The sequence below is a fragment of the Lichenostomus cassidix genome, chromosome 1 (genome assembly GCF_008360975.1).
Source record: "Lichenostomus cassidix isolate B80296 chromosome 1, HeHo_3.0, whole genome shotgun sequence".
Lineage (NCBI taxonomy): Eukaryota > Metazoa > Chordata > Aves > Passeriformes > Meliphagidae > Lichenostomus > Lichenostomus cassidix.
Genome location: NC_139479.1, coordinates 10,146,279 through 10,162,037, shown reverse-complemented (window position 1 = coordinate 10,162,037; position 15,759 = coordinate 10,146,279). Strand labels below are relative to the sequence as shown.

Here is a 15,759-nt window from a genome sequence, read left to right as displayed (position 1 = left end):
GAAGTCACACCTACTAGATTTCAACACATCACGATGGCAGGACTACTGAATATTTTTTTAGAAAGTATGTTGCAGACTTCAGTCCCACTCCTCCTCCTAAATCTGAGGCAACAGAGATCTCCTAGAACTGAGTAATGGACAAGTTTGCAAAGCAGAGGATAAGAGACACTCAAGGGAGATGCAGACATGGTTCAGAGTAGAGCTGCTTAATGTCCCTCATGCCCTGGGAGGACAGACACTGCAGAGGTATTGGGTTGTGCAGCACGACCAGATGCTTCTTCTGGTGCTGCAAAATGGAAAGTAGATTTTTGATTTTGTTACCTGTCACTGCTTTGGAACAGCTTCCAATCTGTTTGGCTGGAAGATAAGAATATGCATGTGCATGCATGCACACGTGAGATCCTTTCATCATGGGGTGAGCTCTGCTAAAATGTGATCTAACCTGAATTGCGGTGTAAAAATCCACAGCCTCCCTACCTGTATTATCTGCCTTTTTTAGAACTGGAGACCCTTTTTTATCTTTTGACGCATATTCAGGAGTCTTTGAGGTGTGCATTTTTTCCATTTGCTTTTCAGATTTCTAATACAGAGTAATTGCCTGTTTTGTCTTCTAAAAACTTAAATTTAGAAATTTTAATGAATACCTAAAACATTAATAGAGAGTACAGACATGCCTGTGCCTGCTTCCTCCTTTCCATTTTCTAGGTTGCACTGCAGTAAGAGCAGGATCAAGGTCTTCAAAGAACAGGAATGATTAAACTGAAAACTATTTTTTCATAGTCCTCTCATTTTGTAATTTAATAAAAACTTTAAATTCTGTACTAGACACAAGGAATGTATCAAGGAGAAAAATGATCAAAAAGAAAAGAGTTGGATAAAATGTGTTTTTGAGCAATTTTACATGTTTTAACTCAGAGGCAAACCAGAAGGGTGTTTAGGGTAGCACCTAATGGTCTGAGCAAGTGCTCAGTGCCCAGGCAGCCATGTCCACCTGCAGCTTGGGATACTTCTGCTGTCCTGGAACACAAAAATTAGATTTCCTCAGTTTGCTGGGGAGGAGAAAGGTGGGGCTGAAGTTCTGGTCTAGCTTGTCATCGCCATAAGGAGGGAAGCACATGAAAGGGTGGAAAGAAATGCAGCAGTTTTTGCAAGGCCATTAAAAGGCAATTTTCATGAGGCTGACACTAGGCCAAAAAAACACCAAATGCCAGACACTGGGAACAGCTGAAGCAGGTTGTACACTGTTGATAATTATATTTTCCATGGCACTGTTGCCTATACAAATACAATTTGAAACAAAAATCCCCAACCCAACTGGTGGGAACAAGCTCAAGAGGGAATTATTGAAGTAATAGCTTTAGAGGCAGCTAGTTGCTATGGATTAATCAACTATATACAAATGAAATTTTAACCAGTAAAATCACAGGTCTTGAAGACATCTAACCATAAATAAATATTTGTGCTGAAGATTAAGCATGAAGTACTGCCTGATTTATGGATTATTGAGTGCAATAGCATCACACATGCGAAAGTGATGAGATAAAACAGTTAAGAATCAAGGGAAAAACAGATAAAATGAAAACCAGTAAAATGTGTAGCAAATCTGGTTAATGAAGAGGGCTAAAATTATTATTCTACACTGATGAAAGAAAATTATGTAAACATGAAGAAAACACTACCTGTAGCTTCTTAGTCTTCATGAAGTTCTTTTAGAGAATTAACAACTAATAGAAAAGCAATGCATCAAAGATTAAAGAAAGAATATGTGTGTTTTAAAAGCCACAATGGTACAGAAAACAATTTCATTGTTTGTAAATATGAAGTATGAATGATGAGAATGCATGAAAAAAATGACTGAGGACAATTGGAGAAGGCAATAGATGTATCAGCTCAGTAACACTTATTAAAACTTGACCGCTTCGTTTTACATCTCAAGGACAGCAAGTTTTTCTATAAAAGATGTGGCTAAACTTTAAACTTTAATTAAACTAGTAATGTATGACAGATGTGCTTGACCCCTTAACCAAACTATCAGTAATTTGGCACAGGCTCCAAAGGAAGCAAAGACCTGAGGTGTAGCCAGGCCAAGAACTCCTCTAGGAAGCCCCAGAGGGGCAGAGTGACCCAGTGAGCAGCAATGCACAAGAGCTGGGAACACAGATTGTGTGAGCAATGTGTGAATAGCAGGTGGCTTTTCCAAGAGCCATTTATCAAAGAACAAATAGACCTGTGGGTACAAGAGGGTCACACATACCCTTCCTGCTGTATTAAATTTGACTACAAGCCAGCCACTTTATCCCATAGTTCTGACAGCCTAAGGGAGCTGCCTTTGAGCTCTCCCTGCTGGGCAGTGTGGCTGCATGGCAGTGATGTCCCCTTGCCCTGGGACAACACTCAAGGTTATTCTTGAGGCAGACACCTTTTTACAGACAATTTTTGGATGGGTCCAATTTGAATTCTCTAAACTGCAACTGGACTGCACACAGTGACTCTCCCCTGGAGATGGGACTTCTCTCAAGGATTGAGATTCCTTACCTGAGACTAAGAAATCCTTCCTTACCCAAGGCCAAGAGACCTCTTATTTACAATGGATCCTTGGTAAGTGGCTGGTAGGATGCTAAATAAATATTAATGAAATCCATGTAGTTAATTCCTTTAGACATACAACATTGTCCAAGTTTGAGACTAAGTCTGGACCTAGCCACAGCTAAGCTGAGTTTAGAAAGAGTTTAGAAAGCAAGGTGGTCTGCTCTGAAACTCATGAACCAGTGGGAGGGTCTACCTTACCCTTTGGCTTTTTGGTCTGTGTGTAAATAATTTGAAATAGATTCAAACTTGATTTTCCTTTGTAGTAACTAATAGAGTGAACCTTGCCATTGAACTTTGTTAAGCTGCACTTTTATAAATTCATATTAAACCCACTCTTGTTGATATCTCTGACAGTGATTCTTGAAGTGATCTGAATCACTCATTTGTGACAAATTGGTGTAGCTGGCAGGATCCTTGCTCAGGATCCATGGCATAATGCTACAACTGTTTATAGCAATTGAAGTGTTTTTTAAAGTGAACAAAATAAACATATTCCTCTGACATTGCAAATGGCCTAGAACAGAAGACTAAAAGGTAGGAAGGAATAAGCAAGACCAGCACTGACCATTTTAGCTGCTGGATGTGAGCAGCACAGAGAGAGGTGCCAAGCACAGCTGAAATGCATTTTGTGCCTGCTTTAAGAACTGCCAAACTCCCCTCCCCATAATGGCAAGTGAAAGAAAAAGGAGGATCTTTGCCTTCACATTAGTGCCATAAACTGACTCTTACACGCCAGAGCACTGACTTGCTTTCCAGCATGTCTCTGGTAGGCTGCTCCACCTTCTTAATGGAGCTTTCCAGCTTCCTTGTGACTGTTTCATTATTCACAGCCAAATGCAAACATCAGAAAAGTTACAAGCTTAATGCAACAGTAAACCAGCTTAACCAGGTATAACTGAACCTCTGAACTGCACAGGAGAGTTTCCTTCATGCATAACTCAAACACTTGTTCTAAAGCTGCTGTAGAAGTTCACCTTGTTGGGAAAGTTGCAACTGAAGTGCCACTGTGTGACGGTGGCCTTGGCCTCCCTGGACCAGCCCAGCCCATGGGCTGAGCGGAAGACACCACCGTGGGCCTGAATGCCCCCTTTTCTCCGGGGCTGAATGGTTGTGCCCAGGGCGTGGAAGTGGGCTCAGTCCCCTCCTTCCTTTCTCCCCTTTTGGTATAAGTTCTAGAAAGTTCCCCTTTGTCTTGTGGTTTGTTGCTCCCCTGTTGGTTGCTTGTCTGTATCCTCCCACCCCCTATAACTCCTGATTGTACGGCGCTCTTGCCAATTATGTACCCCTAGCATCCCATTGGCTCCCCTTGTTATCTCCACCCCACTTCTGCTCCCCTTAAAAACCCCTGTCCCGGGAGGTTCGGGGCCATTTTGTTGAGGTCCGTCCTCCCCCCCTTCTGTTTGCCCTTCAATAAATTTCCTTTTGCCTCAACGAAACGGACTGCCTCTCTTTCTGCCCGTGAGCCGGCTCTCGGTCGCCGTCGCCACCTGCAGGATTCCGCCTCTCCGGCACTGCCGCCCGGCAGTTGTCCCCCGCCTCTCCGGACTTGGCCTACAGGAAAGGCCCACGCGCTGCAACAATTGGTGCCCCGTGTGAGGAGGCGTGGCCGACAGCAGCTGTCACCAGTGAGTGAGTCTACGAGGCGCCGCTGTGGCAGCTCGCACCGGATTGTGCGGAGCTCCGCGGAAGCCCTGGGAGAACAGGGATTCCTTCGCGACCGACGGCCCCTGACGGACGGCTTTTAAGTTCCCGGCGACGGAGTATCGGGGAGATAAGGAGGTCCCCCGTGCCCAGGTAAAGTTGCTGCGGGGAGGAGGTTGGGGGTGTGTGTGTGTGTGAGCCCCTAACACTCGGTCGCCCGAGAACCCCTGGGTCGTCTTTGGTGTCAAATTGGTGTGTGTGTGGCCCAAAGAGCGTGCTAGTTGTCCGGCACCTTTTTGTTATTTTTCCTGTTTAGCCGTTGGGCAGGTTGACTTTCGGTAGCTCTACCCTTAGCAGAATGGGATCCCGTCTGTCAAAGGATAGTGCTATGCAGAGGGAGATGCATTCTAATTTATCTGAACTTTTAGAAGCCTATCATGTTCTTTTCTCCCCTAAAGACCTTAAGAAGTTTGTCAAATGGGTAATGGTGAATTGTCCCCCAGACTCCCCTACTTTAATTTATGATTTAGATTATTGGGACTCGGTTGGTACTAAACTCCTGGCGGCGGGGAAGAAGGGAGATCGTACTGCCAGGAAGGTTTTTTCCCTGCATTCCCAAGTTTATAAGTTCGTTAAAAAATCTCCTGTTAACCTACCCCTTTATACCTCTTACCCCCTTGAGCAGCGGGAGCAGAGCCGTGTAGCTCGCCCTAGTGCGCTCGGTAGCTTCCAGCACCGAGACACCCCTCTGCCCCCGAGCACCCCTGTCCCTGAGCCCTCTCCTCCTTTCCCTGCCGTGGCGCCCCTTCCCTTTACTAACATTAGACAAGATGGCGCCGAAGAAAAACGTAATGGCGATCATTCGCGCGCTTTCACCCCTGGGTTTCCCGCCGGCGCGAACAAAGGGTCCCGCCTCAGGGATCCTCCCCCTTGTCCATCAACCCTCACTTCCCTTGATCGGTCTCCGCCTCCGACTCTACCCCTTCCGGTCGTGTCTTTCCCCGCCCAAGTTACGTCAGGGGGAGGGGTTGAGCCGTGGGAAAATTCCACGACTGAGTTCCCACGGTCCCCTCCTCGAACCACAACATCCGGCCGCCATATTGGCAGGCCCGGAAGTGGTGACTGTTCCCCCCTTTTTGCGGCCCCTGCGCGACGCCGACAACACTCCCCTCTTCCCACGCCTAGCCCCACTCCTTATAGAGCTGACAATGGTCGGCCAAAAGCACTGGTGTGGCAGCCGGTTTCTCTTGTCACCAAGGAGAAGCTTTGCAAGGCAGCCAAGAATTATGGCTGCGAATCCACTTATTTTAAATCACTGTTTCAATCTATCCTTAAAGCAGAGGCTAAATGCCCCGCAGATGTGAGAGAACTAATTGGCTGTCTCCTGACCGAAAGCCAACAGAAACAATGGGAGTCTAATTGGAAAAAGAGACTCCAGATTCTAATAGCTTCCCGCAAAGACGACCTAAATTATCAGGCATTGACACTGAACCATCTTTGTGGCATGGGAGACTGGTCAAAGCCACAAGACCAGATCAGGGCTGTATCTGAGGAAGTGCTTGCAGAGGTCATTTTGGCGGCCCAACAGGCCTTCTTTGCGATCCCCACCAAAGCTGAGGCCCAGCTTCCTTATATGTATATTAAGCAAAGGCCTGACGAGCTATTTATTGATTTTATTGACCGGCTAACAGCTGCGGTCAGGCGGCAATTCAAAAATGTCAGTGACCAGGACGAAATCATCATCCACACCGCAACTATTAATGCGAACGCCAAATGCAAGCAGCGAATCAGCTCGCTGTCCCCAGACACTCAACTCACTGTCTCCCTGTTGATCGACGCGTGCTCCTCAATTCCTCTCGACCCCCCTAGACCCCAAAATGTCCCTACTGCCTACCCTAATGCCTTCCCCAACGCGGCTCCCTTTGATAACCGACCAGGTCGGAAACCTTTTGCCCCATTGTTTTGTCATCGGTGTGGCCAACAGGGCCATATTGCCAAGAACTGTCCTGCTCCGTACCCTAATCCTGCTCTCTCGAGTTCCTCTCCCCTAGGCCCAAACCCAATGATGCCGATTCCTGCCCCAACCGCTGTACCCGTGACACCCCATGCCGGCTCTCCAACTCAGCCCAGCCAGCCAGCTGCCTTCCAACCGCCGACCTATCAGACGGTAGCTCCAGCGCCAGCAAAAAACTAGAGAATCAGCGCGTCGAGGCGTCGCGCGAGGATACAAGTGTCGCCTCCGCTGTGGACCTATCTACCTGGACGGCCACGGAATGGGACTCTAATAGACTTCATGCCTGGTGGGCCCAGCAAATCACCCAAAATAGGCCCTATATCACCTGCCACATGCAAGGACAAGATTTTCAAAAATCTGTCACCGGACTTATTGATACGGGAGCTGATGTTACCATTCTCTCCCAGGATGTATGGCCTAACCAGTGGCCTTTACAAGAGACAATTGCCCCTATTGGGGGTGTAGGCGGACAGTCTTTTGCCCAACAGAGCGTGGAGCCTGTGGACATTTATAACGCAGAAGGAGTGCCCGCGAGGGTACGACCCTTCGTCATGGATATACCCTTCAACTTGTGGGGAAGAGATTCCCTTGCTCAGTGGGGAACTCAAATTAACATATCCGCTCCCCCTTCGGGTTTTTAAAGCCGGCCACTGATGAGCGCTCTACCCCACGCCTCAACTGGCTGACCAACGATCCAGTGTGGGTAGATCAGTGGCCGTTGACGTTAGAAAAGCTTGAAGCGCTCGAGACTTTAGTGGCTGAACAACTGGCCAAAGGACATATCGAACCGTCCCATAGCCCATGGAATTCCCCCATTTTTGTTATTAAGAAAGAGGGGAGAAATGAGTGGAGGCTTCTTCAAGACCTTCGGGCCATCAACGCAGTCATGGAAGATATGGGACCTCTCCAGACTGGGCTCCCCTCACCCACCATGCTGCCTCGCGACTGGAGCCTAGTGGTCATCGACCTGAAGGATGCTTTCTTCCACATCCCGTTGCATCCTGCGGACGCCCCAAGGTTTGCTTTCACGGTGCCGACCGTCAACCATTCGGCTCCTGCTAAAAGGTACCAGTGGACAGTCTTGCCCCAGGGAATGAAGAACTCACCTACGTTGTGCCAATGGTACATTGATCGGATTCTATCTCCGATGAGGACACAATTCCCTGAGGTGCAACTCCTGCACTACATGGACGATATACTCATTTGTGCCCCAGAGCGTGACCGAGCCCTTTCAGCACTGCGGGCATTGCAAGAGACCCTCACCCAAGCCGGCTTCGCTATCAGGCCGGACAAAATTCAACAGATGAGCCCCGTCAAATACCTGGGGGTCGTCGTCAATGACCGGACCATTGTTCCCCAATCACTTACCTTGGCAGGGGAACCCCGCACTTTGAGGGACCTACACAGTCTGTGCGGGTCAATTAACTGGGTCCGACCGCTCCTGGGGATCTCTACTGAACAGCTTGCCCCGCTTTTCAATTTGTTAAAGGGGAAAGAGGACTTGGACTCTCCCCGAGCCCTGACGGAGGAGGCTCGGCAATGCCTGAGAGAGGTCCAGCAAGCGATCTCCCAAAGGCAGGCTCACCGATGTGATCCATATCTCCCCTTTGAACTCATTGTTTTAGGGGAGAAACAATATACTCATGGACTTATCTACCAATGGGACGTCACCTTAAAAGACCCTTTGCTGATTATCGAGTGGGTATTCTTGCCGCACCAGCTCGCCAAGACTCTAACCACTGCGGCAGAGCTGGCTGCGAAGGTGATCAAGAAAGCGCGACTGAGGCTGAGAAGCTTGGCTGCAGTGGACTTCACGTGGATCTGGGTGCCATTTCACTTTGACGATGTGGATTTCTCATTCCAAACATGCGACCCCCTGCAATATGCTCTGGAGGGCTTCTCTGGGAAAATCAAATCTGGCCACAAAAAGCATAAATTATTCAATGCCAATTTCAAATTTGTTCCCAAATCACATCTCTCAAGACTCCCGATACCGGGGGCTCTAACAGTTTTTACAGACGGCTCTGGGTCTTCTCATAAGTCAGTTCTGACTTGGAGAAACCCACGAACACGGCAGTGGGAAGCCGATGTTCAGGTGGTCTCTGGATCACCTCAGATTGCCGAACTAGCCGCTGTTGTTAGAGCTTTTGAAAAATTCCCAGAGCCACTGAACCTAGTCACTGACTCTGCCTACGTGGCGGGTGTCATCCTCCGAGCAGAAAATTCGGCCCTAAAAGAGACGCAAAATACCAAAGTGTTCGAATTGCTCCTGAAACTAGTAACATTGCTTTCCCACCGGGAGCAACCCTATTTTGTGATGCACGTGAGGTCGCACACAGATCTGCCTGGACCCATCGCTGATGGCAATCGGCGAGCTGACCAGCTAGCCGCCGCGGCTATCTCACCAAGCACGCCCAACATCTTCGCCCAAGCTAAACTCAGCCATCAGATGTACCACCAAAATGCGTCAGCCTTGAGCAGGATGTTTGGCCTGACTCGAGACCAGGCCAAAGCAATTGTAACTACGTGCCCTAACTGCTCAACCGAACACTTGCCAGCACACACGAGCGGCGCGAACCCCCGTGGGACAGAAAGCTGCCAGGTGTGGCAGACGGACGTCACCCATTTCCCACAGTTTGGCCGGCTCAAATATGTGCATGTTTCTATAGATACCTTTTCTGGAGCGATGTACGCCTCGGCCCACGCTGGCAAAAAGGCAAAAGACTGCATCAACCACTTTCTGCTAGCCTTTGCCACCTTGGGGGTGCCCCAGCAGATCAAGACAGACAATGGGCCTGCGTACACGTCCAACAAACTTCTTCAATTCTTTAACGAGTGGGGAGTGTCCCATATAACAGGAATCCCACACTCACCAACGGGGCAGGCAATCATCGAACGTGCCCACAGGACACTGAAGTCGGTATTAGCCCGACAGAGGGGCGGGAACGAAATTAATACCCCGCAAATGCGCCTCTGTAAGGCCTTGTTTACGATAAACTTCTTAAACGGCTCCTACGAAGAGCCGATGCCTCCTATTTTTCGTCATTTTACCAATGATAAACGCACAAAGCTGAAGGAACAGCCACCGGTGCTTGTGTGAGATCCGGACTCCCTAACTATCCAGGGTCCGTTCCCCCTGATCACATGGGGTCGGGGCTATGCTTGTGTATCCACCCCGGCCGGACTGAAGTGGATACCTAGCAAATGGGTAAAGCCCCACCTGGCCGGAAAGGGAGCAGGAAACCCCCAGGAGGAAGCAAAACTAAGTCACTTTGCCTCGAAGAAGGCAAAACCGGACTGGGCAGCGCTTCGAATGGCTGGCTGGAAAAGCCGGAAAAGAAAAGGAGCCAAGAATTCCTCCTTGGAGGAGGTTCCCCCAGACCCTAACCTGTGCCTCGTAACCTCATACAAGTTTCCCCCCACCCTAGACTGAGTGCCTCAGAAGAAACTCCCCAAAACCCCCTAAGCCCTGTTAAGTTTTATCTAAAATGTTCTGTTTTTGTTGCAGACTTGACTCTCACCAAAGAGCCTGCCATGAGTTCCACCTTGAAGACATTCTACCTGCTTTTCTGGTCCGCGGCCCTCGCTGGAATCGCCATGAGCTGGATCGTCCCCCAGCCGAAAGCAAACGTGTGGGCGACCTTGGCGAAGTCCCTGAAGCAGGAGGGACTGTGCTTGGGCATGGACAAGGCGGAGGACCCGATGTCGACATGCCTCATCGGGATTCCTTTGAAAAAGGGCGAGTTCCCTTTCTCAGGTAGTTACCGCTCATATCCTGACCCGGTGAGTTCTTGGGATGAGTGGGTCGACCACCACCTTCCATCGGGGACGGTGGAGCCCCAAGAATTGGAACTATTGGGGTCCACCCAAGTGGAGCTGTGTGTTAAGTTCGACAGCCCGTGCCGGTACAGTCCAAAATTCCCGGAAGGCGTGGAACATGAGTATGACGATCTATACCCCATGCCTTTCACCCACATCCACGTGAGTAAGAGGTACCGTGCATCGGAGTGGTGCAACTTCACCGCTCCAAACCCCGCTCGCTCGAACACTCACCCCAAGGTCTTGCCGAAAGGGATTTTTCTTATTTGCGGTAAGCATGCCTGGGCAGGAATCCCGGCTCGTCTGCGAGGAGGGCCATGCACCCTCGGGAGACTGGTCACCTTGACCCCCGACAAGCAGCAATTGTTAAATTGGAAAAATTCGGCCAAATTGACACGCCAAAAGAGAGAAATCATTAATTTAGATGAAAATTGCAACGATACAATTGTGACCTGGCCCCGATCTAAGAAGATAGCTGCTTCGATTCTACTCCCGTGGGTTGCTGTTTACAAGGCCTTGGGTGACATTGAGAAACTAGAATGCTGGCTCGGGAGACACGCAAGGCTAACATCTGAAGCCCTGAGCCAGCTCCTCGCAGACGAGGAGGCGGTGAAACACGCGACTCTCCAGAACCGTGCCGCCATCGACTTCCTCCTCCTTGCCCATGGCCACGGGTGCGAGGACTTCGAGGGTCTGTGCTGCTTTAATTTTAGCACCCACGGCCGAAGCATCGCCTCTAAGATCCAGGAGATGCGGGACCAGATCGGAACTCTAAAAGTAGAGACTGAAACGTGGTGGGGACACCTCCTGAATAATTGGGGGCTCTCCAGGTGGGCGGCATCAGTTGTCAAGTCCGTTCTTTGGGTTATTCTATGCCTTTTTCTCATTGCTATTGCCCTTGCTATTTTTAAGGCTTTGTTTGTTAGATATTTAACCTCTCTTTTATTTAAAAAGAAAGGGGGAGGTGTGACGGTGGCCTTGGCCTCCCTGGACCAGCCCAGCCCATGGGCTGAGCGGAAGACACCACCGTGGGCCTGAATGCCCCCTTTTCTCCGGGGCTGAATGGTTGTGCCCAGGGCGTGGAAGTGGGCTCAGTCCCCTCCTTCCTTTCTCCCCTTTTGGTATAAGTTCTAGAAAGTTCCCCTTTGTCTTGTGGTTTGTTGCTCCCCTGTTGGTTGCTTGTCTGTATCCTCCCACCCCCTATAACTCCTGATTGTACGGCGCTCTTGCCAATTATGTACCCCTAGCATCCCATTGGCTCCCCTTGTTATCTCCACCCCACTTCTGCTCCCCTTAAAAACCCCTGTCCCGGGAGGTTCGGGGCCATTTTGTTGAGGTCCGTCCTCCCCCCCTTCTGTTTGCCCTTCAATAAATTTCCTTTTGCCTCAACGAAACGGACTGCCTCTCTTTCTGCCCGTGAGCCGGCTCTCGGTCGCCGTCGCCACCTGCAGGATTCCGCCTCTCCGGCACTGCCGCCCGGCAGTTGTCCCCCGCCTCTCCGGACTTGGCCTACAGGAAAGGCCCACGCGCTGCAACACCACTGCAAGAGCCATCTGTAACCAAATGGCTTCAGTGACTCTGGTTGAGTTTGCAAAGTGTTTAGGGAATATAAAGAGGAATCATGTAAATATGTGTATTAAACAATACCCATGTCTCTTACTTGCACTACAGTCTATATATCTGGCATTGCATCACCTGTTTCCTTCAGAAGTTATAAAAGTAGTTCAAGGCATATGTTACAGATAAAGAACTCAAAAGAGAAGAAAAAACATATTAAACCATCTTTTTTGTTGTTGTGTGTTGGCTGTTTAGGGCACAAGAAGATGTTTTCAAATTGTTGATTTTTAAAAAAAAAGTCTTCTCATTTGTCATGCAGACACATCTCTTAAAGCAAACTAGCTTAATTTGGGAACTAAGCTCTAAAAGATTAGGCTTTAGGGACTTATTGTCTTTATGGACTTTACCAAGTACTGTCCCTAAAGGAATTCATAGTATTGAGTGTGTGCATTTTTAGGTTGAAGAACCCCTAGTGAATCACATTCCCAACTGCAATTCAGAATGTTGGGCTTCTCTGGTTTTGCAAAACATGCCATACATACACACACTGGGCAATAAATTTTAATCCAGGTACCACAAAGCTTGACTTCATTTGCAGGTGATTTACAGTAGCATAAACCCAAACAATTTACAAATCAGCGCATCCTACTGTGTTTGTAGATAACTAACACAATTCTGTGAAATGTATTGCATTCTTTGCTCCTTTTAGTCCTTCCCATGTAGACACTGTAGGAGCAGTTCACCAGAATTGAAGAAAATTACTAACTCTCCTCTTAAATAAGAAATGCAAATAGGTGGAATGAATTATTCTTTATACTCACTTGATATAATACGGCACTTTGTTTGGTGAGATTGCCCTCTCCCAGGGGCCTTGGACAGAAGCTGTTAACAACAAACAAACAAACAAATAAATAAATAACTGCACACATACATTCATACATAGAAACATGCCTAGAAGAGAAACATGGAGGTCAAACAGGAAAGACAACGTTAATCTCTAGAATTACAATTTTTCACTTGGCCACGTTGATACAGGTCTGTTTGCTCAGTTGCCCATGAAGGCAGGAAGGATTAACCTGCTGTTCTGAAATTTCTGTGCTAATCTGAGAAAAACTGAACTCATTCAGCTGCAAAGATAAATACAAAAACTCCTTGAAAGCTAAGCTTAGAGAACAGACATGAAACAGAGCAAGCAACCTTCATACCCTTCTGGTATGTTCTCTTATAGGATTCCTCCTGCTAAGTTGTTTGAATGGGTTTTCTTCTATTTCTTTGTTGTGTGGTCAGCACTTCTCATCCTTCTAAAAATAAAATTATGCACTTATTTACATTTTGAGTGAATTTACACTGGGAGACCTTCTAAGTATTTTGTTTGTTGTTATACTTTTCCTCATTTGTTCTAAATGATGAACATTTTTATTTTTATTTCTTCACGTTACTAATTGTGTCTTACTGCCTTCCAATAACAGCAAATAATGGAGAAAATGTCAACGTGATCACAACAAACAGAGAGGAAAGAACTTTGCTCACTCTTAGCTATCACAGTGTTAAATGTCAACATCAGCTTACAATATCATGAAAATATTTTGTAAAAGAGGTTTTTATAAAACTCATTTGACAAATTATAAATACTTTATTGACAATTATAAATATTTTTTTATTACAGGCAGAGATAATTTATCGTTTAGGCCATAATCGGGGAGGTAATTTTTTATTAGTTTTTAATCTATCAAACAAAGTAGAACCAAAAATTTTCTTTCTTTAATATAATGATTAAACCAGAAAACATATGAAAAGTGATCTGTTTGGGGTGAAAAAAAGCCTGTTGGCTTCACCCAGTATAACCCTTCTTTTTAGTGACCCCTGCTGTTCACAAAGGAAAGCAATTGTTACCAGGACAACTAGGAATTAGCTGCTTGACCATTTGGCTTCGTTTTCTTTCCCTCTCTTATTCAAAATAGATACCTTAAAAACTCCACTCCCAATCTGCTTTATCAAACCCAACAAATCACAGTCCATACAAATAACAATTACCAATATACATATTTCATCTGTTTTGTACCAGATTCACAGAAGTCAGTCTGTAGAATGAAGCCTATTGCCCCTCTCTTGCCCACCTATTGGGGTGTGGAAAAAAGAGTTTGGGGAAAGAGACAAAACATCCTTGTAAAAATGGCTGTATAGGGAAATCTTGCTACTTTTGCACATGAATTGTGAAGAAGGGCTGGAGGGAGGCTGGGGACTCCACAGAGGAGATACAAATCAGCAGTGGGAGAAAGTGGTGCCATTATAGATGGTGTGAAGAGGAGAAGGAAGAGCTGGTGAGAACAGGGTACAGTCTGGTGAGAGGGTGAATGGGTTTCATGTACATTTTGGACAATGCTGAGAGGCTGGGGAAAGGAAGGAATGTATTTGAAAGAAATAGAATCATAGAATGGTTAGGGTTGGATGAGACCTTAAAGATCATCCAGTTCCAACTTCCAAGGACAGGGAACCTCCTGCTGGACCAGATTAATCAGAGCTCCATCCAGCCTGATCCTGAATACCTCCAGGGATGGTGAGTCCACAACCTCTCTGGACAACCTTGCAGTAAAGAATTTCTTCCTAACACCCAATTTCAACCAACCCTCCTTCATCTTAAGGCCATTTCCCCTTGTCCTATCATGACATGCCCTTGTGAAAAGCCTCTCTCCATAAATGTGATAATCCTGTTTCAGATTGCTGGTGGCCAAGGAATTCTGAAAATTCTATCTCAGCATCTCTGCAGGTTCTGCTGCTGTCTTCAACCCCCATTCAGCCATCTGTAGCTAAGCTGAGTGTCACTGCTTTCCTATTACTTACATTTACACAGATTTGTGTTCTTAAAAGAAGAAAAGTAAATTTCAAAGGTATGAACCATGGGAACCAGTAACTCTCAAAATGTACAAGAAACAGAATTTTAATTACAGTGTTAGATCTCTTGGAAAACTATCACGCTGCACTGCCATTGAAGTCTGTAGCATGGCCCACACACACAGGAGCACAGAACTCTATCCATTTTCAAATATAAATACTCAAACATACACCTAATTTATATATGATCAAATACTTCTTGGGCCAGGCACTGCCCTTTGGTTCTGTGTTCATAGGCTGCACAGCTTTCTACAGATGTGATTTGTAGAAATGCAAAAAGGATCAAAAATAGAATATCATGTAATGTTTTGATGTTAAATATCTTGAAACAAGGGAGGATGTCCTATTTTACCCATTTTCAGGTTCATACAAAATTCTTAGCCATGATGCTTAAATATTCTTCCTACTTGTAAGAATACAAACTGATGTAAATATACTTTTGTTGACTGATCCAGTATTCTCCATTCTAGATGGCACTAGGAAACAAAAGCCAAGGAGTCAGAGACAGATCACTGTTTCATTTTACACTATCAATTAGTAGGTGATTTCTTTGCATGCTTTCATTCAGTAACACTAACCTATGTGCTAATATGTGGTCCATCATATGGTTTTAAAATGCTTACTCAGTGACAATTGTAAGGTTTCTTACCCATGGGAATTGGCATTGTCTGAGGAATAATTTGAATCAGATTACACTAAATTATCATTTTTGAAAACAAAATACCCTTCAGTATTAACTAAAAGTTGACCTTGTTACACATTTCCCTCTCAAGCAATCATTAATATTCCCAATGGGAATACTACCAAATTACAGTTGCTCCACTTTGAGATTTGTTTTTAATTCAATACCTAAAGGACAGAATAGATTGCTGTGTATTTTTCAGAAGATGTATTTCTTCAGTTACTTCTAAATTAATCTGGGTAAGAGCTTTGCAGTCATAACTTATTATCACAGAATCTTACATATGATAGTGCTCTTGATCCATTAGAAGAGGAACAAATACTTTTGCTTTCATGAGAACTAAGTGCTATAGGAATAACAAACAATTCTGTGATGTTCTGCATAATTGGATTTAGTATTCCTTCAGAGGTGGCTGTGAACCTGTCTCTAATACTATTCTGGTTTCCTGGATGATTCTAACCTTGCATAAATTTGAGTTGACAAAATGTGCAGTATTTTTTACAGCTATACATAGAGAAGAATAATTTCATTTTTGGCAGAAGCCCAGAAGCTGAAACCAGCTGTT

The 15,759-nt window shown here is 46.2% G+C and overlaps 1 protein-coding gene across 9 annotated transcripts in view; it reads right to left on the bottom strand.

The window, feature by feature from the left end:
* DMD (dystrophin) overlaps positions 1-15,759 on the bottom strand; it is a 1,152,080-nt gene that overhangs the window by 111,763 nt on the left and 1,024,558 nt on the right. For all 9 annotated transcript variants that reach the window (XM_085049820.1, XM_085049818.1, XM_085049835.1 and 6 more), the window contains one exon: positions 12,442-12,502. In XM_085049820.1, coding sequence (XP_084905946.1) covers positions 12,442-12,502 — 61 coding nt within the window. The remainder of the gene's footprint in view (positions 1-12,441; positions 12,503-15,759) is intronic.